The 24,191-nt window shown below is 37.3% G+C and overlaps 2 protein-coding genes across 2 annotated transcripts in view; both read right to left on the bottom strand.

Moving 5' to 3' along the window:
* Window positions 1-1,252: 1,252 nt before the first annotated feature.
* LOC139963137 (tryptophan--tRNA ligase, mitochondrial-like) lies at window positions 1,253-8,133 on the bottom strand. The gene is made up of 6 exons (XM_071963684.1): window positions 7,561-8,133; window positions 6,571-6,831; window positions 5,303-5,383; window positions 4,383-4,468; window positions 3,316-3,434; window positions 1,253-3,166 (listed from the first exon to the last, which is right to left on the bottom strand). Exons 1-6 carry the CDS (start codon window positions 7,657-7,659, stop codon window positions 2,718-2,720), a joined length of 1,095 nt encoding a protein of 364 aa, XP_071819785.1. The 5' UTR covers window positions 7,660-8,133; the 3' UTR covers window positions 1,253-2,717.
* Window positions 8,134-8,802: 669 nt separating this feature from the next.
* The window catches only part of LOC139963135 (mitogen-activated protein kinase kinase kinase 4-like), a 46,935-nt gene continuing 31,546 nt past the window's right edge, over window positions 8,803-24,191 (bottom strand). Inside the window, exons 10-18 of the mRNA XM_071963681.1 lie at window positions 22,843-23,091; window positions 21,432-21,581; window positions 19,755-20,636; window positions 18,352-18,468; window positions 17,105-17,264; window positions 15,766-15,885; window positions 15,133-15,239; window positions 14,740-14,922; window positions 8,803-14,023 (exon numbers count right to left, since the gene is read on the bottom strand). Of these exons, the coding sequence (XP_071819782.1) occupies window positions 14,000-14,023; window positions 14,740-14,922; window positions 15,133-15,239; window positions 15,766-15,885; window positions 17,105-17,264; window positions 18,352-18,468; window positions 19,755-20,636; window positions 21,432-21,581; window positions 22,843-23,091 (1,992 nt within the window). The 3' untranslated portion in view covers window positions 8,803-13,999. The remainder of the gene's footprint in view (window positions 14,024-14,739; window positions 14,923-15,132; window positions 15,240-15,765; window positions 15,886-17,104; window positions 17,265-18,351; window positions 18,469-19,754; window positions 20,637-21,431; window positions 21,582-22,842; window positions 23,092-24,191) is intronic.

Here is a 24,191-nt window from a genome sequence, read left to right as displayed (position 1 = left end):
GGGTCTACCCCTCCCCTTTGGAAAAATTAGTTTGAACGTCCTTAGATGCAATCTGGTGCATATTTTAAGTCAAATTTGGCACGGAAGAAGCTCCTGTTCTCCTTTTTCTATTCAGCTTTCCTTCTTTCTTCCCATTCCGCTCTCTTCACCTTTTCTCCTTTTGCCGACAGACCCAAAATTTGCCGACAGCGACCAAATTATTGGGGGGTGTGACACCCCCCCCCCCACTCGCTACGCCCCTGGGAGTGCGGGCCCCCAAAAGACGCTCAACACCCCCATATTCTACGAGAGTCAGAACTATTGACTGCAAAAATTGTTAGAGTAACTAGATTGATAAAATTGCCCTGATGTGAGTTCGTGTTTCTAACAATTCTCGGTGTCAAATATGTCATGATATTTTCTTGATAAAGCGTAAGATTTGTCCAACGAACGTCACTCTGGCCCGACATCAAACTTTTTTCTGGGATGCTTGTGATACACCGGTAATAGAAATTAGATGTACTGTATGCCATATACACCGGCCTCGGGTTAAACTAGATCTTACTATGAAAATTCTCTGGAATAACACGGTAAACGGGGTTATTCTGCTCATTGAAAGCTTGCAAACATCGAAACTTCGCCTTGGTTTGACAACTTACTATAATTGTCGGTGCAGGTTACATGTTCTTGAGTGTCAGCCAGTCCAAACATCAAAATGGCTTTAATGAGATAGCACACATATATATAGACATCACCTTGATGTTCTAGTTTGCCTTTCTATAATTATGTAATTCAAAACTCTATAGTGGGAGTCAAGGGACTAGCCGCTGCAGCGTTTTTTTGTGGGTATTTCTTGTTCTCTCGTAACGATTTCAAAGCGCAAAAATACATGTGAGAGAGAAATTCAATTTTTCTGGAAGTGTATTTCGAAGCGTTTGCGGGGTCGAACGGAAAAGCCGTTGGAAGCTTTAGCAATTGGTGATATTTCTTATTCTGCTCTCGTAGCCAACTTTCAGCACCAAAAAGATATGTCAGAAAGATGGAATTAAAGTTCTCTGGGATGTGAGGAGAAACAACATTCAAAAATAAGCGCTGGAAAAGAGCAAAGACATTTACTGATCGAATCCCGTTCTAGCCATGAATTTCTTTGCTGTTTTCTAAGATTTCTCCGGCCAGTCAGTTGACCATTATATTCATTTAACTATATATATAATATAAGTTGTCAGCATTCCTCAAAGGCAAAGACACAAATAAATACAAACACGACAGTAGATCTAAAAATGTGAAATATATTTTGATTTTGACTCCTCAGAGTTTTGATTAAATCTGATGCTTTTAATTAACTCCATTATTTTGTTCCATTTTTGCAACTAGATAGGCCATTTTTTTATGATGGAGACAAAGTAGTTAGTTAATATAGAGCCTGTATATTTCTTGTGTGTGTTCTTCAAATATTATGCCATTCAAATTTCCACTTAACAAACAAAACTCTTTGTACATTTATAAAATAAATAAGCTTACTTAATATTACTTTTGGAGATTCTTTTTTTTCTTAGTAATACAGTGAAAAGCAATGTAATATGACAAACAATGAAATCACAAAGACACAGGCTGTCCTGAAAAATGACCATTGACCTCAACAACAGGCTCCTTGTATTAAATGTTAATACATCAACATACTAAACAGGACATCTGTCCTAGCTGAAATATTGTGTAAAACATTGTTTTCACAATTTGACCCCTGTTGAACTCAAACTACCATTGACCTCCACTCACAACATCAGGCTTCTTGTACTCAATGTGGTACAATTACATACCAAATATGATATATATATATATATTGATGAAAATGCCAGAATTTGAAGAACACCTTGTTACTTCAAAAGTTTGGAGATCATATTAAGTTAAGCCACTTTCATTGCACCAATATTAATATTCCAGTGGTTTCAGGAAGGTACCACGATCTTAAGTTTCATGGTAGGAAATGCTATTTATGTAACTTCCAATGATAATACAAGTGATGAATATTGCTATATATTTGAATATCCTGCCTTTATAACTGAAAGAGAAAACAGCATCTAAAAACTTAATATAGAACTAGACCAAGCTTAATAAAACTCTTCCAATCAAAATTTAACATGGTCCTTTGTAATTGACAAAGATTTTGCTCTAAAATAAGATATTTGATTGTTCCAGTGAACCTTCCTCAATGTCTGTGGATAATTTGGAGAGACAGAACCTCTAGCAGAATTCTTTTGAAAAGCTTTAGCAACTTTTAGTATGCTAAATTTGGGGCCAATGCTGATGGAAAAGACAGAAGGGGGTGGGAGGTGGGGTGGGGGAGGGGAGGGGTTGTTACATAATTCTGCTCAAAATTGAATGGTGCATTCATTTCCTTAAGTCAAGATTTAATACCATTACCCTTCTTTGAGTTAGATCCATTCGTATTGTACAACTAAAAGAAAAATGTTTTCAAAAATATGGCTAGAACGAAATGGAAGATTAAAAGAGTTTTCTATATTTTTTCATGTTCAGATTTAGTGGTAAATGCCATCACAGGCCACCAGATCCTTTGACTTCTGTTAAAGTATTTACCACATTATGGTTTGCTTTGGAATTCCTGAGGTTACTTGTTCAAATTTACAGCTTCCGATTTCTCTGTCTCCTTTATGTATGTAATATCCATCAATAATCATTATCTCTCTATCAGAGGGACATTTACCTCTCTTTCCTATTTCCTACAAAAGACCAACACATCTTTTCACTTCTGTTAATGTATTTTCTGCAACAAGTTTTGCTTTCTCTGCTCCTTTGTGTAGTGTGTCCATCAAATAGTCTTCATCGTTCATCAGAGCAAAATACCTTTCTCTGACTGGAGCTAGTCTCTCGTTGACGGCTTTGGCCACGATCATCTTATACTCGGCCGTGGTCATGCCTACCACCTGACCGGGGATCTCCTCTGGAACTTGACCTGAAGCAGCTGCATGAATAGTCACAAGGTTAGCCACACCGGGCCTTTCATCTGGTTCAAAGGTCACATCAGATGTCAAGTCTGTAACTGCCTTCTTTAATTTCAGGGTTATAGCTTCCTTGTCGTCTGTTAATTCTATCCTGCTCTTCGGATCTGCGTCGGACTTGCTCATCTTTTTCTCTGGTTCTCGTAAACTTTTGATTCTCTTAAACTTTCCTGAAATGCAAAAGGAAGTTTTTGAATGTCAAGAAAAGCTACAGAGCAAACAAAAAACACACAACGGATCAAGTCCTAGTGCATATAACCTTTGTAACAAAACCAAACATAAAGCTACAGTTCACAAAGCCTTGATAATTTTGACTCACCGATGATCGGTTCGGGAGGGACCAATTTAGTTCCATATTCTTGGTTGAATAATCTGGATAGTTGTTGGGCGAGCTCTAAGTGAGGGAGTTGATCGTCACCGACTGGAACATGAGTCGATCTAAACAGAGAATTAATGATGACAATAGGTTTAAAAGTAGCAGCCTGAGAATGAACTAAAGGGTAATCTAAGGCAGCAATTTAGTCTTGATCTGTCATAGTTTAAGAGGAAAGAGAAACGTTAGTGTAATTAATGTTTGTATACATAGCTATGTATGTTAAAAGCTCTGGATTGCTCCTTTAGGACTAAGTGGTGATGATGGTGTTGGCTCCTCAGAACTGGCCCTCATGTTAAGTTTAATCCATTGTTTTATCAATTGTAAATAACTCAACCTAAACTTTTTGAACATTTCACATTAACAACAGAGCACCCTTGCATGACAATCCATATCATTTGTCCGAGACAAATTTGTAAAACATGTCAAGCAAGGCTGTAAAAGTCTTGTTTCCCCCCTCCCCTCCCCCCCTTCCACCCCCATTGAATTTTGTCTTGCATGTGAGGATTTGAACTAATGGTCTGTAATAGTCTTAGTAGTCCAGAAACTTTCTTTATTAAACCTCAGATATTTAATTGACTGTTTCTCAAAATTTAAAAGTGCTACAAAAATTCAACCTGGACTGATAGCAGTATGTTTGCAGCCGTCTACCACAAAATCAAACCCAAACATTTTTCCTATAAAGATAGATTTAAACTTTACAGTCGGAAGCAACAGTTGTTATAGATCAGTGTACTCCTATCATTTCTATTTAGTGGTTGACAGATTTTGTTTTTGGTGGACCTGGACAAAGCTCCTCCATCCCCCCCAACCAACTCTTAAGATGCAAAGTAAATATCCACAGAGTATATCAGAGAATTTATTTTGTCTAGTCTTAAAATGTGACCCTCTTAAATTATATTAATTTGCATTGGAAACACGAAAACATTGCACATCAATCTAAAACAAACATTTGAAATTTTCATTTACAATCCTGACCCGATAAAATACCTGCTATAACAACAGTCAGTCACCTGTAAAGAAGGATGTCGGCGGCTTGTAGAACAGGGTACGAAAATAGACCAACGCAGGCAGCCTTCTTGTCATTACCAGCTTTAGACTGTAAAAATGAAGCAATTTGACGGTTAATACATCCCAACTGAATAACACTCACATATTAAGTTATAAAACAGCTAAAACCTGGGTACCCACTGTCCAACTGAACATGACCCAACTGTGTTCAATCCAAGGTTGTAACTTGGATAATTGCCCAGTGTTCATGTGCTGATTAAGGCTTAACCAGTTTAAAGTCATGTTGGCCTCAGTCTGGGTAACTCAATATGGAGCACATTCTTGACTGATAGTCAACTACCAACTTTTCAACAAACTGAAACAAATCATTGGAAAATAAATTTGCATTTGACCTAAATGAGTACTGGTCATTAACATAAACCAGTTTTTTATGTGCACTCAGGTTGCATTCAGTCATGCACTGTGTTTCCAGCTTGAAAATAATGACCTACTCTACCTGTACCTCTAACAGCAACATCATTTAAGACAAAGTTAATGAGGAGTTGTACGCTGAAAATGCAAACATACTAAAAAAAATATTTTAGATTTCTACGAAGAATACCATCCTGTTTGTCCAGCAGTAAGGGAAATTGTTATGCAATCACAACTCTCATTCTAAAGTATTCCCTCCCAAAGATAGTGGGAGTGAGAGTACATTCAATAAATAATCTCTTAGAAAGATTTGAAATAAATGCGAAGCTAATGTAGGATTACAGGCAATTTGTTGTCTTGTTAATGCACAGTGGTTGTATTTTTTAGGCCTTGATGTAAAGTAGAAGTGCACACTGAGCCAGTGTTCATTTTTTGTGAGGTGTTCCATATATGCTTTATGATCCATAATTTCACTTGACTTGAGCAAGTATTAACAGATAATTTGTGATACCTTCCATTGAGGGAAGTGTCCAAGACGTGCTAATGTGGTTCTGCAGCCCAGGATCCAGCTAAGCTCTGCATGATGTGGAACCTGTGGAACAATTGGTGCAAAATTTGAAGGTAGAGATCATTGGCAAACAGAGATACGAAAATGAAAGAAAAAAGGGAACCGCTTGATGAAAATCAAAGAGAGACACATGGTGAAGACACTTACAGTAACTAGAGCAATTTATACATAATCCTATCTCAGCATGAAGGACATTTATGTTATCTTGTAAACAACTTACGATACTAAATAGATCTGTTGGATCTGAAGTAGTATGGACACAATTGATGGTAAACTGTTGGCTCAAACTTCATAATATTGGGTTTGAAATAATACTTAATTTCTCTGGTTAAGCAGGTCTTGATGTTATGGACTCCCATTGTTAGCATTTTAATATTTGTTGCCACCATCAGTCCTAACCTTTTGAACAAATATTTATCAGTAAGTATTGCTCAAGCAGGAACTTTTTCAACTTAACAACTTCTGTTAAATTACTACATCCATGGGTAAATAGCACAAACTTCTGAGCACTATTTACTTTTTTTCAACTTATACTTAGGCTGATGATACTGTGAAGCAAATTGATCACAATATGACATGCTTTGTTTTTACAAAACCCTGATTTCCCTTTTCATTTTTTTTACTCATGATGTCGTGAAGGTCCATTTTTAAGTGTCTCTTTAATTAGAGATCAGTCATTAAGAAGATGGTTTGTAAGAACGCGTTGTCACAACCCTACCAAGACAATATTCCAATGCCTTGTAGGCATGCAGAGATCAGTGATATGTTTAATAGCACTAAAGCTGGCAGTTTTCAAATCAGACACACTAATAATAATCATCCTACACATACATCTCTTTCATGTAGTAATTGAAAAAATCCTATCCTGGTTTGCATGTGGTATATAGCTATTACATCACCAAAATAAAATCCCAGCTAATTGCCTTGTTTTCTTTACTACTGTACGTAATAGAGATATTTATCGGTAGGTTTATAGCCATCTTTCCAGTTACTGAGGAGAGTCAAATTAGACAATGAATGACTGTAAGGGGATGTGGCTCTGATGATAACAGCAGAAGGGGAGTGTAAATATGGTCATAGTTGACTATTTTGAAAGTTTCCTTTCTTGCTGAGCGAGAGGAGATAGGAGAGGGAGACCGGGTCCTCACTGATGAACTTTGACATAGAAATTTGATAATTTAACAATGAGATGCAAAGATAATTTTACTTACATGAGACTGTTGAAATAAAACACATCGCTCAGGATCCAAGCCCACTGCCAAGAGAGTGGCGGTCATTGACAAAATGCAGTTTCTCAGGTAGTCTGGATCTTGTGGGAGACTGATTGAATGTAGGTCTACAATGCTAACATAAAGTGCATCACTTTCATCATTTTGCATGTCTACCCATTTCTCGATGGCTCCAAAGAAATTTCCCAAGTGAGGAACTCCGGTCGGTTGGATTCCAGAAAAAATAACTTTCTTTTGACTGATCTGCAGTGAACATTTGACAAAATTAAGCAACATTTAAATTACAGTATCTAGAGTGAGAAACACTAGGGGGGGGGGGGGGTATTCATGATGTGTAACCACTGATGTCCTTCAGGAAAAATGAAGGTTTGCTAATGGACAGTGCCATTTTGTTGACAGTATTGATGGAGCTACATAGCTACTAGGTAGTATGTATAGCCTTACCAGTATTTGTAAGACATGACAAACTAATTATTCAAGTTAAAGCGTCCTGAGGTATACATGGAGGCATATTTATTGCAACAGTAAAGGAACTTCTACAGATATAAAAGTGAATTAAAGGCTTCAAGATTCTAACAAACAAATTTATGCTTCACAAACTTGCCATAATTTGTGAAGGCTTTACTTTCAATATGTTGGTAAATATTACTGTATATATCTTTCATATCATAATTACTGGGTGTATGCTCTACAAACTCATCATTTGCATGTGTACGACTATATATTTAGTTATTTATTTCTGGATAGCTAGTTCCTTGATACGTGTTCACATCAGGAATATGAATCTAGTAATGTAACACTAAACGCTAGGGTCTAAAAATGGGCATATCATAAACGACATGAAACACAACAGAAAGTAAGTCGTGGAACTAGTCCAATAGTAATACTCATGTAAGCAAGATAGGTGACAACAACCAAATATTGCAGCAAAAGCAAAATCGTAATATCAGAATGCATAATAAATAAACAGACCTGTCTCACTAAGCTCTGTTTACATCTTCTATGATTAACCTTTCCGAATATCGCTCTCTGGGACGCAGGCAGAGATAGCAACTTTCCCGTGAAAGCCATGTTATTTGCACGTACAAATGCAACGGAGGGTGCTCTGAAGAACGTTGGCAGTTAATACCGCTATGAAAAACGAGTTTGGAAGGACTTACTTCGACCCTCGCACTCACCTCTGCATGAAGCACTGCCCTTATGCCGTCTCATTTACAGTATTATATAGCCCCCTCCTTTCATTTTGTGAAAGAAAATAATCCTACACTTGAAAAGTGTGCTGCTCCCAGTTAATGTAACAAAATGCAACAGGAAAGTCTGGATTTGCACTTTCTTCAGTTTAGGAGTGTAATTTGCCCAAACTTGGGACACCTTCACTTCCTTTCTTAATCACTTACTTTTCCCCTCCCAACCTCAATTCCATTCTCCTATTTTATTAAGTATTGAAACTGTAATTGTAGCTCATTTGCAGATCTTTATGGATCCAAATGACCCATTGCTTTGAATGTTGCCAGTCATATAGCCATACTTGGGCAGGGGGCGATTCCCCAGTGTAGACTATTATGCCACCCACCCCCCCCCCACATCTGAGTAACCATCATGTGAACTTTACAAGTAACATGACACAACTATTCCCCCTCCTCCCCCACCATTAAATTGTAAGTACATCTCCCTAAATAGTTGGGGCCTTCCTGCACTTTATTTGAAGCCTTATGTCCAACACTTTGAAGCTTGAGTGCAGTCAAAGGGTATGCTATTAAAAAATTTACAAATCAGCCACCATTGGTTCTTTTAGGAAGACATCACCTCTTATCTTTCTGCAGTAATAAAGGTACATCCTAGATATGATCTAGGAGTTGTCCTGGCTTAAGCACTAGTACAGTGAAGAACATATTTGGTACTTCACTTTTTCCATCCTCTGAAGAAATGGGTAAATCATTGCAGGAAAATGCTGGCCGGCATAGAGATTACAGAAACAGCTCTTTATGGCAGATGTGCCTTTACAGTCTCCTTCTCCCCACCCCCACCCATTCCCCACTCCCACCTACCCACAATGATGCTATATGAAAATTAGCCACCATTGATAATTGTAAGGAAGACATCACCTCTTCTATTAAGAGGATCTCTAAATAGAGACTCTTATAACCCTACCCAAACAGTGAAATTTAAAATGCAAACAAACAGAAGGAACAATGAATGACATAAGATATCAGATACATAGATAAATATATCTTTATTACAGTGACAGAATATTCGTCAAAATATGTAGAATGATAAAATATTTATGTACAATGAGTTCATTAGTTAACCTAAAGGTATCAAAACTGCTCAGTACGGACATTCTATTCATCTAAATATTTACTAAAATAGTTATTTTACCAGGTACATAATAACTGGCAGTAAGCATTACCATTGCCTCCTTTTGAATTACAGACCTTATTGTAAAATTCCAACTGATACACATTTTGAATAAAATTCTCTGAATCTCAGTATGTTAACTTTGTGCTAAGACAGAAAAATTGTTATGAATATTAATCAAAACTGATCGAGTTTTATGTCAGCTAGCAGGTTACTTGAAAACTCCTGTTGTTTGATTAAATGTTGCACTATTCACCTAGCAGTAGAAAGAATTGCACAAGTCACAGCCCCTCACTCAACCCCACCATAACCCCCTCCCATTGCATAATTGACAAAAACTTTGTGTTTTAAAGGTTTCCTGGTTGCAAGAGGAGCTTTGTAAAATCAGACAATGATCAATATTTCTCATCATATTATAACATTTGTTTTCTACATTACAAATCTCATTAACAAAGCAACCCAACTACCTAAGAAATAAGCAAAATATGAATATCTTTGCCAAGTGGCAGCTAGAAGTACAAAGAGTCTTTGCTAAATATCAATCACAGATATTGGGAGAACCATAAGAGAATTTGAAAGGTTAAAAGAAACCTCCCTAAAGTATTCTGAAAAAATTGAGCAAGTATTTTGAAGTACCTTACATCTTGTAAGGATATTCTTTCTCTGGTCCTAATTTCTTTTATGATTTTGAAGGGAATTTTCTTGACATATTCATGTCAAGTGGGGTTAGTTTAAGGTGTAAAGGTACGTTGGCCTGACGTTTCGATCCTAGCAGGATCTTCTTCAGAGGCTAAAGGAGAAGCCTTTGAAGAAGATCCTGCTAGGATTGTAACATCAGGCCAACTTACTTTTACACACTTTCTTACACAGGTGGATACACTAGTGGATAAGCAGTTTGCTAACAGTTTTATTTTATTTTGGGTTAGTTTAACCAACGGGAATGCTGTGTTCTTTGCTTATGATTATTGATGTAGATTTGTTATAAATGACCACGATACCAAAGAACATAAAATGTTATGTCAGATATTTAAGCCAAATATAACACAACCTAATTCATTCTCATGATTATTTTGGATTCAGATAGGATGGGACAATACCAGACTATCAAGTGAAATCACTATGGCAACTATGCAGATATGTAAATATGAGGTTTCCTGTTAGGTGATACATTGTCTGTGACTGGAAATCACTCCTCTCAGTCATGGAATATCAAAGTAATGTGGAGAGATAGTTGTTATGTTTTCTCTCACAGGGACAAAGCTATACCATTGAGTTTACCAGTTCACTTCAGATAAAATAACTCTACATGAGCTTAACTTAATCACTGTTACGACTCGTTATCTAGACCAATGAGTCACAATGTGTCATTGTCTTCATAGACATAGGCAAACATTACATTAAAAACAGAAAATCATGTACTCCTGTGAACAGTTCTACTTCCTTCATGTACAAAACATAAATGATCACACAATTTGTCTCTTTCTTTATAAATTGTGTCATTACAAAGGGAAGTTTTCACACTAAATTGATGACTTTAAGCACAATCTTTAGCACTACCTTTCAGATAAATAAAACAAGTGCCATCAGTGCAGGTTGCAGTTTCATGACAGTTTTTGTTCTTGCTGGAACATCAGATATGGACCTAAATTTCCACCTACAATGCTCCTTTAAGTAATGTTACTGAGAGTACAACATTTATGTTCAAATATATACTGCTGAGTTACATGAACATGAAACATACTAACTTAAAAGGTCTTGCACTAATACAGCAGAAATTGCATCAAAACATTGCAAAAATGTTTGGACGGTGGTCTAACATTAATCAGCCGACCGACCAATCTACTTCAATAACTCCTCACCAACATCAACTATTGGAACACTATAAAGGCAACTACTGCATATTTATGGCAAGTGGATGGTATTGAAACCGACAAGGTTATACTAACATGTAATAACTGCCTTGTCCTGCTACTCATTACATATGTTCCATGACAAACCTTGCAGTACCAAAACTGCAAAGTGCCATCAAGATAAGAAAATCAAATATCCTTTTTTTTTCCAGCAAATTTCTACAAAAGAAAGAGTTGAATTGACATCATATTATATCTCGTCTTTTTCTGAAACATTTCAACATATTCGGATTAGATACTCTAGATGCTGATGGCGCTTCTGTACTTATATTATGATTGGCAAAACCAACATCTTCACGCTTGTCTTGCCCACTTGGGACTATTTAACAATAATAACAAAGATTGAGATTATCATGTTGAAAATTTCTGTTTCTCATAATTCTCCACGAAATACTTCTTTAACTTCAAAAACAAGAATTTTCCAGTATTTTATATTCAGGGCAAAGGTCATGGTATATTTCCAAGGTGCAGAATCATTTTTCAGAGTATCTACAATACAGACAAATTGGTACATTCCTACATCCAACGTTATAGTGCACATTATGTTTGATGACCCTTAGATCTGTTCCATGACCTGGTCAAACAAAGGTTGGGCTACCCCTCGCCTTATGTGTAAACAATGTGACCATTAGCACATTCCAGTATTAGCTACACTCAGCTTCATAGCCTCGTCATATCAGGTGTGTTAATATTGGCACAAAACTAATGTATATTACTCACAAAAAAAAGTGATGATATTAATACCAAATCAAACAATTGATAAGTTCTGAACAATACCTAATACTGACAAAGACATATTTTAAAGCAAATACCAAATGTTAAATAATCGGTTCTGAAAGACCTAGGATAAGGCAAAATGACTCTTAGAAAAGAGGAGAATAATGATAAAAAAAAGAAGGAAATAAGCAAAAAAGGTCACTTTTTAGGCTGCCTTTTATCTGAATATCAATAATTGTCTGAATACAGACAACAAGGTACTATCTATCTGACAGTTTATACATGTCTGTACAGAGAGGGGTGTAAAAGAGGGAAGGGGGTGGGGTGGATGTGATTCTCTGAAATCCCTGGGTAAGACTGAAACTTTTTTCCCAGATTAGCCTCTAGTACAAGCACCATATTAATTGTATAATCTTTGCATACATTTTTTTGTATGCTATGTTAGTGTATATGGTTATAAGGCACCATGTCAACAAGCTTACTGTGTGAAACTGCAATGGACATTGTGTGAAACTGCTGTAAAATAATGACTTACGCAGCCTGTCGAAACACAATACAACTACGAAATCTGTCAAGGTTAAAAAAAAAAAAGAAGCTTTTTCTATGTGTTGTTTTGATTTTATGTTGTTCCCACTGGGACAAATACAACAATAATCACTGAGACAATATGTTGAGTATATAGCCCAAAATTTGGTTGAGCAAAACTGTTTTGTCTACAACTTTCTTCGGAGAAGACCTAGATTTTCTCAGAGACCACAAATTGATGGCTTAAATTACTTCTTTCTTTTTTTTCATCAGAAGCTTTAAGTATGAATTTCTTAAAATAACAGCAAACAGGTAATAAGATAATTATCAACTTTTTTTATGGACAAATAACTCAGCGATAAATCTGTAGACCTTATGATTAAACATGATGAGTAATCTAATGCTCAATTAGTGAATAAAATGAGAGAAAAACATTGATCGACTTAAAAACTGTCAAATCAAAAAGTTCACTGAATCTTAAATGATTTCATTCATCTCAATAGGTTTCAGTGAAAGATTTTGACTAACCAACAACTCAAAAATTTGGCAAACTATAATTTAAAATAAAAAATTGCAAAGAATTTTGACCAAAAAATTGAATGAATTTCAGATTTTAACGTTCTCTTGGTAATCAATTCCCTATACAAGCCTTGTTTTATTGTAAACTACAACTGTTCCACAGGCACATTTCTTATGAATTTTACATGTGAACAATGTCAACAAACTAAGAACAATATAAATTTTGGAATCAAATTCCTTCAAGTTTCCATAATTTCATTGTGAAATCAAAATTAAAGTAACTGAAACATACAAGGTATATCTTTCCTATTTTTTAAACAATCGTAATTCTCAATCATTCACCTTGGAGGTATATTTTCCCAAAAATCAGTTTACTAGGCTGAAATCTTGAAGCAGCATTATGACTATTGAATATTCATACCTGAAATATTGAAGTACTTTATAATACTTCTTTTGCATAAATTTTATAATAATTTAGACCGCAGCTATGAAATTCATTTCAAATTACACCTGCTTTCCAGCTGCAGTTTAGAGTTTAACCACGAGCTTGTTATACTGTTTGCCATCATTCAGCATCACAAATTTTTCCTGCGAATATCATCATTTGTTTATTTAAAACACACTAAAAATGCAGCAGGAACAAAAAAACAAAGCCCCCCCCCCAAACAAAAAAGTCATTCACTTTGGAAGCATACGAATGAAACCAAGCACGAAGGGAAGCATGAATTTTCTGTACCAGGTTCAATGTTAAATAAAAAACTAGGATTAATCCAATCAGCTGTGATCAGATAGATTTCCGGGCTAAATTTCCGGGATATCTCATTATGAATATGACACATAGTGGTAAAAACAAAATGGCACCAAGTTCCTGCAAACTTTAAATCACAGCTTCAACGTTTGTTTTTAAAAGCTGACATTTAAAAACTCATGGGATAGCAGTACATTGTACCATCAGCTTCCACAAGAAATTTGCATCCCAGTTTTGACAGCACTAACATTACATGGAATAAGTTTTGAAATAAACACTTCACTTATCAAAGCTATTTAATCCTGTGAAAAGGGTTTTCTCCTTTTCATTAAAACAAACTCTGCAGACTTTTCAACCGTCTCCTCTGAAGATTAAAAACAATGATATTAATTAGTTTTAAAGCATTATTAGAATCGTGTTGATCCGTTATATTATAAATGTTGCAAATTTTTATGAAGTCCTCAGATGTCACAACTAAACTTCAGAATAAAGAACCCTTTGCATCATTAATATAACCCTACATATTGCACTTGTCTCGCAGAATTCACTTGTTTTCCTATCGGAGGAGCCGGAACTACCGGTCTCTGTGTATTCCATTTATCATGGTCGGCCATCTTGTGGTTTTAATTACGTCTCATAAGGAAAACACTCCCGTCACCTGGGAAACAAGAACACAGCAGAAACAAACATATTTATGATCAAACGTAGAGGTCTTTCCAACATAGCATTGAAACATCCAGTATTTTATTTTGAGATCAAACTTTATGTGCGAATGCAACTTGGTCAGAATGGGGCCGAGTTCCTACCTAGCAGACCAGCAGTGCCTATTGTGTGCAACTGCAAAGCAAAAAAGATTACATCAAACACAGGCCGGCTGCAGGATAGCTGCAGCCCCTGCAACATTCTACTTTTGACAGGACCCCTAACCTTCCTACAAATATTCTTTACTTATAAAATTCTAATTTTATAAATCTTTATTCAATTGATTTATAATGCAAACCTGATCAAGTATAACTAGAATATCCCTGTGCAAAGCACATCAAAGATTTACACCTTTGCCATTTTACTGCAAATTAAAAATCACAGCTGAAGTACCTAGTGCTCTCTTGTATGCAAAGTAGGCTAGGCTTTGTTGCATCTGTTCTAACAGTGTGGTAGGTCTCGATTACATCTTGTTTATTTCCAACAAAAAAACAAGACTTTTTGCAAGATTTTTTCAAGCATAAATTTTGAGCACAAGACAACAGATGATACCCTCAATATAAGGTCAAGTGTATTTCACGATGAGAGGGGAAAAAAACTGCTAACGTATTACTAAAATGTGTTAAATATATAGTATAGACAAGCATCATGACCCTCCTGATATTGTGTTACCTTAAGAAACTGGTGTTCCAGTAACTCATTAGCCGTAGACCTATCCTTAGCATTCTGCTGAAGACAACGTGAGAGGAAGTCGTGACCCTCCTTGTTCAGATGGTTTTCCGAAATCCGTGGGATACCCCCACCTCCGACTCTGTACATGATTGCAAAGTTGTTGTCAAATTCGTGCCAAGGGCGCTGCAGGGATAAAATATAAGCCAAAATAATGTTAGAAGATAATTTAAAGCAGGTCATGAAAAGTGATGACTGGAAGCATCACTGAAAAAGAATAATCTACTGCAAAACAGTGCATAAAATCACTTTCACACAGATTTTTTTTTTTCTTTCTTTTCAAATTCCTTACATATTGAGATAAAATTAAAATCTGAAAATATAAAGATATGTTACCTTTCCAGAGGCCATCTCTATGACAACACAACCCAGACTCCAGATATCAGCAGCTCTACCATATCCATCTTCGGTGGAATTGATGATAATCTCAGGAGCCATGAATGCTGGAAATTTATGTAAATTTATGATGATGACACAAAGTAATAAAGTCACAAGAGGCTCAGCGATCACTTACCACGTTTCATAAAAGAAAAATTAATCCAAGACTGAAGACAACAAATTTTATCACCATTTCAATAAAATGATCGGCAAGGTTCAGATTGCAAAACCCGTGTGAACCGGCACCATCAAGTTCATCTTCACTTTTTACTTTTTGGGAGTTACTTGGGAGTTAAATTTGACCTCTGTTGACCTCAAATGGCCTTTGACCACTACAGACAACCACAGCAAGACTTGAACTCACAAAAGTGAAAGTTCATCCAAAATTCAATTTGGGGAGTTCTCACATTCAGGAAGGCTTTACTAACACATTTACAAACCCCCAAATCTCAGATCAAAGAAAATGCTAGGTATGTCCCTAACCTCTTAAATTTGGTCTGAAAAATTCATGACATTTTCCAGTTTTCTGAGTTTTACCACAACAGCTAAGCTAACAACAGCTAAGCTTGTCTCTCATTGGTTGACACTTACCTACTGTTCCCATGACATCATTCACCTCTCCTAGTAGCGTTTGGTGCTTCTTCAGTTTGATAGCAGCACCAAAATCTCCAAGTTTAACATGACCATCGGAATGTAGGAAGATGTTGGCACCTGAAAACGATAAAAATAATAAGATCGTAAAATGTGCCAGAGAGAAAATGATTCTGACATATGCAACCTGAAAATGCAAGGAGGGGAAACAAAAAAATGCATAGAGCTACAAGCCAAAGCAACTATAAGCTAACAATTGTAAAATAAAACGTGAAAACTCACCCCAGCTTCAAATTTTTGTTCACATCACAAAGTTGCAACCAAATGATTGCAAGAACATAAATTTTACTTTTAGAAATATGAATGATAAATTTTTTAGAAATTCTAATTGGTATTTCCTCTGAGATTTATGCTTCCTGTACTCACCATTCCCCTCACCTCCTCCCAAGCCCCCCCTCCCAAATGAGGTTAGTAATGCCTCCAGTATCACTGAGCTTAGTCTTGTGCAAAGCAGATACTGCCAACCTTTGTCATCATTGCTTACGATGTTATCACTGTTTAGCACATTAGTGGTTCTGACCGTCCAATGTTTGCTTGATGATGCTTACCTTTGTTACCTTTGCTTACGATGTTATCACTGTTCAGCACAATAGTGGTTCTGACCGTACAGTGTTTGCTTGATCATGCTTACCTTTGTTATCTTTGCTTACGATGTTATCACTGTTTAGCACACTAGTGGTTCTGACCGTCCAGTGTTTGCTTGATAATGCCTACCTTTGCTATCTTTGCTTACGATGTAATCACTGTTTAGCACACTAGTGGTTCTGACCATACAGTGTTTGCTTACCTTTGCTATCTTTGCTTACGATGTTATCACTGTTTAGCACACTAGTGGTTCTGTCCCAGTGTTTGCTTGATAATGCTTACCTTTGATACCTTTGCTTACGATGTTATCACTGTTTAGCACACTAGTGGTTCTGACCATACAGTGTTTGCTTACCTTTGATATCTTTGCTTACGATGTTATCACTGTTTAGCACACTAGTGGTTCTGACCGTACAGTGTTTGCTTGATAATGCTTAAATTTGATACCTTTGCTTACGATGTTATCACTCTTTAGCACACTAGTGGTTCTGACCGTACAGTGTTTGCTTGATAATGCTTACCTTTGATATCTTGCTTACGGTGTTATCACTGTTTAGCACACTAGTGGTTCTGTCCCTGTGTGTGCTTGATAATGCATACCTTTGTTATCTTTGCTTACGATGTTATCACTCTTTGCTTACGATGTTATCACTAGTGGTTCTGTCCATCCAATGTTTGCTAGATAATGGCTTACCTTTGATATCTCTATGTATGATGTTATTTTGGTGTAGAACACTAATGGCAGTGCATATTTCTTTAGTATACTGTCTTATTAATCCTTCAGGAAGTCCATTTTTGGCAGCCTCTGCGATGGTTCCCTCATCACAATACTCCATGAAAACCAACATTTCTTCCTGTGAAAATACAGAAAATCATGTTCTCGTTTAAAGAGACAGCGAAAGTTCCGTTTCTTTCTCTTCCGTTGACAACCTGCAAAATCTAGTGAGGTTTGTCCAAATGATAGCAAGTATAACAAAGACAAAATGTAATTGATATCAACCCCATACATATTAAAAACTTGAACATATTAGATAATGTCAAATGACCCTTGAACTTGTTCAAAAAGCAAAAATGAAAGGAAGATCAAGCTCCAAACTTTCACTAACAGTCAATCCTGACTGATCAGTGGATTATTAAATATGATGAGCTCTAGTAGTGACACATTTTGAGGTACAGTAGTAGTGTGTGATGGTTTAAATAAATAAGTGAACTTTGAAGTTTTGAATGATAGTTCTGATCTTTAAAAGATCTTTCATTGAGACCATCCTCTGTTGTTAATGAAGAGCAAGTAGAATATATAAATATTAATGATGTATAAAGTGCTTAAAGCTTGGATAAAATGGCATATTTATCATGTAGAGAATAACTATGAAAACTCCAAGAAGAGAAGTTGCATATTTTTATTATAGTAAACCTTTTCAAAGCATTGTATGAACAGCTAATTTTTTTGTTGCTATAATTCTAATTTTAAGGGATACTCCTTTTGGGCAGAAACTGTCAAACGTTTGTTACAGCAACACAAATTCCACAATGCAAATTTTCACCACCCTCTCAATATCTTGGTACTGACTCGGGAAATGGTTGACTGAAAAAACTGGATCCCATTAGGGGCTTTTTGACTTCATCATAGCAAAATTTTCTTCAGAAACATATTTTTTTACCTTTTTGCTTCTCGATGTTCTCTCAACTACAAATTTCATCAAAACACACCTTTTTTATGAATATTATTTATTTTACTCTGTGAACAGTTTAAATATGAAGAAACCACTCCCCACCACCAAAAATTGCCAGCTGCATTGCTCCAATTTTTAAAAAAAATTTTTTTTTACAAATGCCTATGAGGATGTGGCTTTGACACAAGTTTTTGGCATTTTATCAAATCATCGAATCCAGCAACCAGAAATATCTTTAATGATGGTTACATCTGTGTTCTTGACTTACTCTGTGCAGTTCCACTCCATAATACCGTACAAGATTTGGATGACTTATTCCCTCGAGATAATGAATCTCGTCGGCGATATTTTTAATCACACTCTGATCGTTCCGTTGGAATCTTATCTATATAGAAAAAGAAAACAGAAACAAACCCAAAATGAAAAAAAATATGAACCATCTGAACTTTTGAAAGCAATTAAACTTGTTAACGATGTGAAATACCATTATTTAGTACTTGCTTGAAACTTTGGTGTCTTGCTAGGTATAACCCAGATTTTGATTAGACATTTCCATCCATCTGGCTGTCAGTCTGTGTGTAAAGCAACTAGTTGCATTCTGATACACAAATGATAATTATATGGTAAATTCCCTTCTCACATTCTCCATTCAAAAAGTTTGAACATTGTCCTGTACTTTTCTCTTCTTTTCTACTTTTCACTTCTCCCTCACAATGCATCAATCACCTGTCAACAATCTATTCAAGTTCTTGATTTTAACATCACATCTCCATAGGTTTTCCAAAAGCCACTTTCTTTGCATCATTGAATGACATTTGCTTACTTCACAGAGACATCAGAGCCAAAATATGTCTCTTAGTCACTCGTAGAAATTCTAACATTGTTCTAAAGCTGGGGTGGGCAACCTACGGCCCGCGGACCACATGCGGCCTGCCAGTGATTTTTTTTGCGACCCTTGAGATGTTTCAAGAAAAAGGAAAAATCAATCTATTTTACATCATCACAAGAAACAAGCTAGCTGCTTAGAATTTATCGGCACTAATGATGCTGTCAGGTAGGCCTATTATCCCCATTAATTATCAACTGTACTGCATTGACATCATGTTTTTGTGAATACAGATTAAGTACACACACCTATTGCTTGAACGTCCTCAGAATCAAAGGTTTGAAATCAGCAGCAGGTTGTTGGTTAGGTGCAGCCCAGCCATTTTTTCACTCCTTATATCTGGCTTATTCATTCTAAAAGGTTGCCCACCCCTGTTCTAAAGCAACTTGTTTTCACACAAGCTGGCTAAAACTACCAAATTAATAACGACACTTTCTCCTTTTCCATCCGTTCTCACAGAGACGCAGGAACACACATATTTATTTATAACAGCATGCAATGTTAACCTAAAAGTATGGATAGCTTGTGTCGAAGACAAAGTCACAGTCTGATTAATTGGAGATTATATTTGTCCATGGATGACTATCAATAGGTGACACTCACTTTTTGCTTAAAGGATAATATTTATTTCTGTTGGATGATGGTAAGACTGATTTACTACCAGCCAGGTGTCGGAGACAACTTAGCAAAATTAGTTCCTCAAAACAGTCACATCACATCGAGGACCAAACATAAACCCAGCAGTGAAACAATCAATAATTGCATTCATCTGACAAAAAACGCACCTCTTTGACAGCCAAGGTTTCACCGGTGTCCATGTTGATGCAGGAGTACACCACGGTACCGAACTGTCCTTCACCGATCTTGAAACCTCTCTGCCATTTGAAGGTCACCTTCTTACAGCTAATACTGATGACAGGGCTGGGTGCTGTATCTTCCCTCACCACACCGATGTGCTTCTTCTCCCGGAGCTTCTGGTTCCGCTTTCGTTCCATCTCCTGAAGTTTCGCTTGAATGTTTCGACAGCGTCTCCCCGATTTGATGTTCAGCTTGGTACACTTTGGGGAACAGTCGGGGGTCACCGGGATCGGCTGAAGGAACTGCCCGAACTGCAGCTTCTCCAGATCTGTACTGTTAGTTCGACTGAGATTCTCTTTGGTCGGAACGGGAGAGAGGGAACACTCGGACGTCCGGGATGACTTTGAGATGCTCCGGGAGGGTCTGCCAAACTCTGCCGTTACCTCGGTGGGACTGGCCGGTCGGGAATCTGGACCTCCAATCACGTGGTTGATGCACGTGGAAATCTTGTTCTTCAAGGTTTGGTACTCGTCGTCTTCAAGAGATGCAACTTTCTGAGGATCAAGGACCAAGATGAGAAAATCCAGCCCTTGGTTTGCCCAGCGGGGCCGCTTGCCCCGACCCCTCTCGCATTTTTCCAGGACGTACGTGATCCACTGCTCGGCCAGGACCAGGATACACTCTGCGTGTCGGGATTTCTCGTTGCCAGAGAGGAGTCGCTCCACCTCCTTGTGGTACTCGAATCCGACAGAGTAAAACAGATCGAGGGTGTCCTTCATGACCACGTGGGAGCCGTCGAGAGGGACACAATTCTGCTCAGCCCTCGAGATGGCTTTCGTTACCCCGCTGCACATATTCAGGGCATTCGACTGGAGAGAGGACAAGGGAAATGTGTAGAGTTAAACAGCGGTTACTTAAGTGGACAATGTGTAGAGTTAAACAGCGGTTACTTAAGTGGACAATTTTTATACTTTACATAGTACAATTTTGTGATGGAGGGGGGGGGGGCGGGGTTGAGAGGGGCAGTTAGATGACAACTGGAGTCTTGATATTAATTTATGCAGGTGGCCATGCTAAATGTGGATACAAAAGGAGAGGCTAATTTTAGGAACAGTTACGCTAATCATAAGCAAATCAAATTTGTAACACAAACTTTTAGATTCAGAGGTGAGCCTACTCAACCTCCCTCAACCGTCCAAGTTTTAAAGACACTCCTTTTGAGAGAACAACTGAAACTTTTTCAGTACCAACTGATTCCCTCCTGCCCACGCCGCATCCCTACTCCTCCCACATTCCATCTGGATCAGTACTGAAGCAGTCCCTACCTGGACAGATTTCCCCATCACTGTTAGTTCCATGTAAGTAGCTCTATGCTTATTGAATCTTTTAAATAAACACAATTAAACAAAGATACAAAGATTCAAACCACATTTAGCCATCTGCACTTTCTGACAAAACCGTTCATTTTAATCCCTAAACGTTCGAGCAATAGCACGATTCTTTGTCACTAAATCTGACCAACTGTACATACAGAGCGTTACCCCAACAAATATGAGTCAAAGTAAAACATTCATAAAACAATGTAAAAGCCTTTTACACTGCTTGCAGTCCACACAACCCGATCTTCTGTTATCGGTGTTGACTTTACGTTGGTTTTCACTTACCTTCAGTTGTTGCAGCGTCTGAGCTATCGTGGCATGACTTGATGTGTTTTCATTCACTAGGTTTATGACGTCTCCCACGGCTTTCTTGAAGATCCGTCTCTGGTCTAGTAAGAGTGATGAATGGTTCACTACTAAGAGGATGCTGTTAACCTGCATGGAAATACGATTATCCTAGAGTCAAAATATCCTAGTGTTATAAAATTCCAGACAATTCAGTACACAGGCTCGGCTGACAACTCTTACATCGCTTAAAGAACGACAGAAATCCCTTTCCTGATGCTTTCTGGGTTTTATTAAATGTAACTGGTGTGTGATCCCTGGTTACACGGTTTGGAAGGTACTGTGGTTCTGACTAGCGCCCCCAGCAAAGAAATATATATGGATCGCTGCCAACTAAAGGCCTGGATAGCTCAGTCGGTAAAGTGCTGGGGTCGCGACCCAGAGGACACTGATTTGTATCCCTTTCTTGCCATATATTTCTTTGCTCTTTTTCAACTTTTGAATCATATGGAGAAAAGGACTGTCAAAACTTTAAAACTTTCCGGTTTCTGTATTTGCATGTGGTTAACATCGATTAGAGAGAAGAGTCTACGTTAAGTCAATTGTTTTATACAAATAGTTACTCGTTATAATTTATCATTAATTCAGGGAGAGAGGTGTGGAAGGTGTCTTAGTTTTGATCAACTGCAACTACCTTACTTTGAGTACGATTTCAGAAGGTGTGGCAAAATTGCAGCAAACTGTTAGACCAAAAATAAAACCCCAAAAAATGCTCAGCTCCTTTTGAAGTATGTCTCAACTGCACATACATACTGGGCAAAATGCAAAGCAAATGTGCCTACTAAGATTTTCCTGTTTTCTTGCAGGATGGCCTTAATGGGAGCGTGGTGGCCAATTGGCTAAGGCACCGGACTTGTGATCCAAGGATAATGGTTCGAGTCCTGGACAGATCTTTATGTTGTGTCCATGGGCAAGGAACTTTATCTCCATTGCCTCTCTTCACACAGGTTTATAAATGGGGACGTGCGAGGTAACTGGTAAATATAGTTGAGTGCGCCGGTTTGTGGCTGCACCCTATGGGAAGTCCCCTGGGGGACACGTGGTTGTGGTGCACTGTGATGCCCCACGAGAGATTGTTTGAATTGAGCACACTTTGGTTTGTAGGTGTGACAAGTTACCAATGACCCGGGTTAAGTTGTAAAGTCGTGTGAGAGGGCCTTGGCCTTGAACAAGACTGTAAACCTAAAATAATGATAATAATAATGCATGATTCCACTCATGTATCTTTTCACAATGGCCTCCCGACGATCAACACAAATGAGTTACTTTCATGACAAAAAGAAACAAATTTGAAATTCTTTCACATCAAAGGAACAAAACAGCATTGTTATTCTAAAACATCATTACTCACCTGAATGTCTGAAAGTTGAATGGTGACTTCAACGTTCAGAATGACTTCGATCTCTTCTCCGATCCACTTTTCTCTGTTTTCCGGAGCTTTCATGAGGAGGATGTACCCATCTGAAATGGCAGCTTGAGGAGAATCGACTCTTCCCTCATGACTACAGAGGTCATCAAGTAACGAATGAATGACCTCGGAGCTAGCCTTGATGCTACCGGGTACAAACACCCAATGAGCAGGCAGTTCAACTGTCTTTACCTGTTACAATTAAAGTAAACACACATAATGCTATCCTTGATGCTATGAGGGACAAATACCCATTGAGTAGGTAGCTTGAATGTCTTTTTACCAGTTACAATTTAAGATTACAATGTAGTTAAACACTCAGTGAATAAAACTACAAGTTCCACCATTCAACCTCACAAATCAAGAATTGTAAACACTCAGTGGATAAAAACTACAGGTTCCACCATTGAACCTCACAAATTAAGAATTTTAAACACTCATTAGATAAAAACAACAGGTTCCGCCATTCAACCACACAAATCAAGAACTTTAAACACTCAGAGGATTAAAATTACAGGTACCACCATTCAACCTCACAAATCAAGAACTTTAAACACTCAGTGGACTAAAACTACAGGTTCCACCATTCAACCTCACAAATCAAGAACTTAAAACACTCAGTGGATAAAACCGACAAATCAAGAACTTCGAACACTCAGAGGATTAGAACTACAGGTTCCACCATTCAACCAAGTTACAAATCAAGAACTTTAAACACTCAGTGGATAAAAACTTCAGGTTCCACCACAATTTCTGTATCACTTTCGTAAGCTATTCAAAACCCAAATAACAAAATATGTACCTAACTTTTGCTACATTTTCAAAATCACAGCTACTTGAAACAGAAACTTGATCACTATGTAATAAAAAGTGTGTAGTCAGCTCACTAATGCTGTAGCAATGACTCGGTACTTTATATGAAAGGAACATGAAAGTTAATGCAACATGCTTGCACGTGCAACTACCCGTAACCACAACAATGTCGTGAAACTATGAGCTGCAGCCAAGATTCTTCACCTTTAAAGTTAAGTGTGATGATGACACCAAACTGATATAACTGAAAGTCTAAAGCGAGGAGGTTGTGAATAAAAATTGTACGATAGAGATCTAGTATTTCTTGCGATTGCTCAGTAAACCACTCAAAACCAAATAACTAAATTTGGACACAACTTTTTCATTTTTTTTTTATGTTCAAGAGCATGATTACTTGAAACAAAAACTTGATCACTGTTACATAAAATGAATGTAATTAGCTCACTATGCTGCATCAATCATGATTGGGTACTTATCAA

This window comes from Apostichopus japonicus, chromosome 21, assembly GCF_037975245.1.
Source record: "Apostichopus japonicus isolate 1M-3 chromosome 21, ASM3797524v1, whole genome shotgun sequence".
Lineage (NCBI taxonomy): Eukaryota > Metazoa > Echinodermata > Holothuroidea > Aspidochirotida > Stichopodidae > Apostichopus > Apostichopus japonicus.
This window is presented reverse-complemented; position numbering and strand designations above follow the sequence as displayed.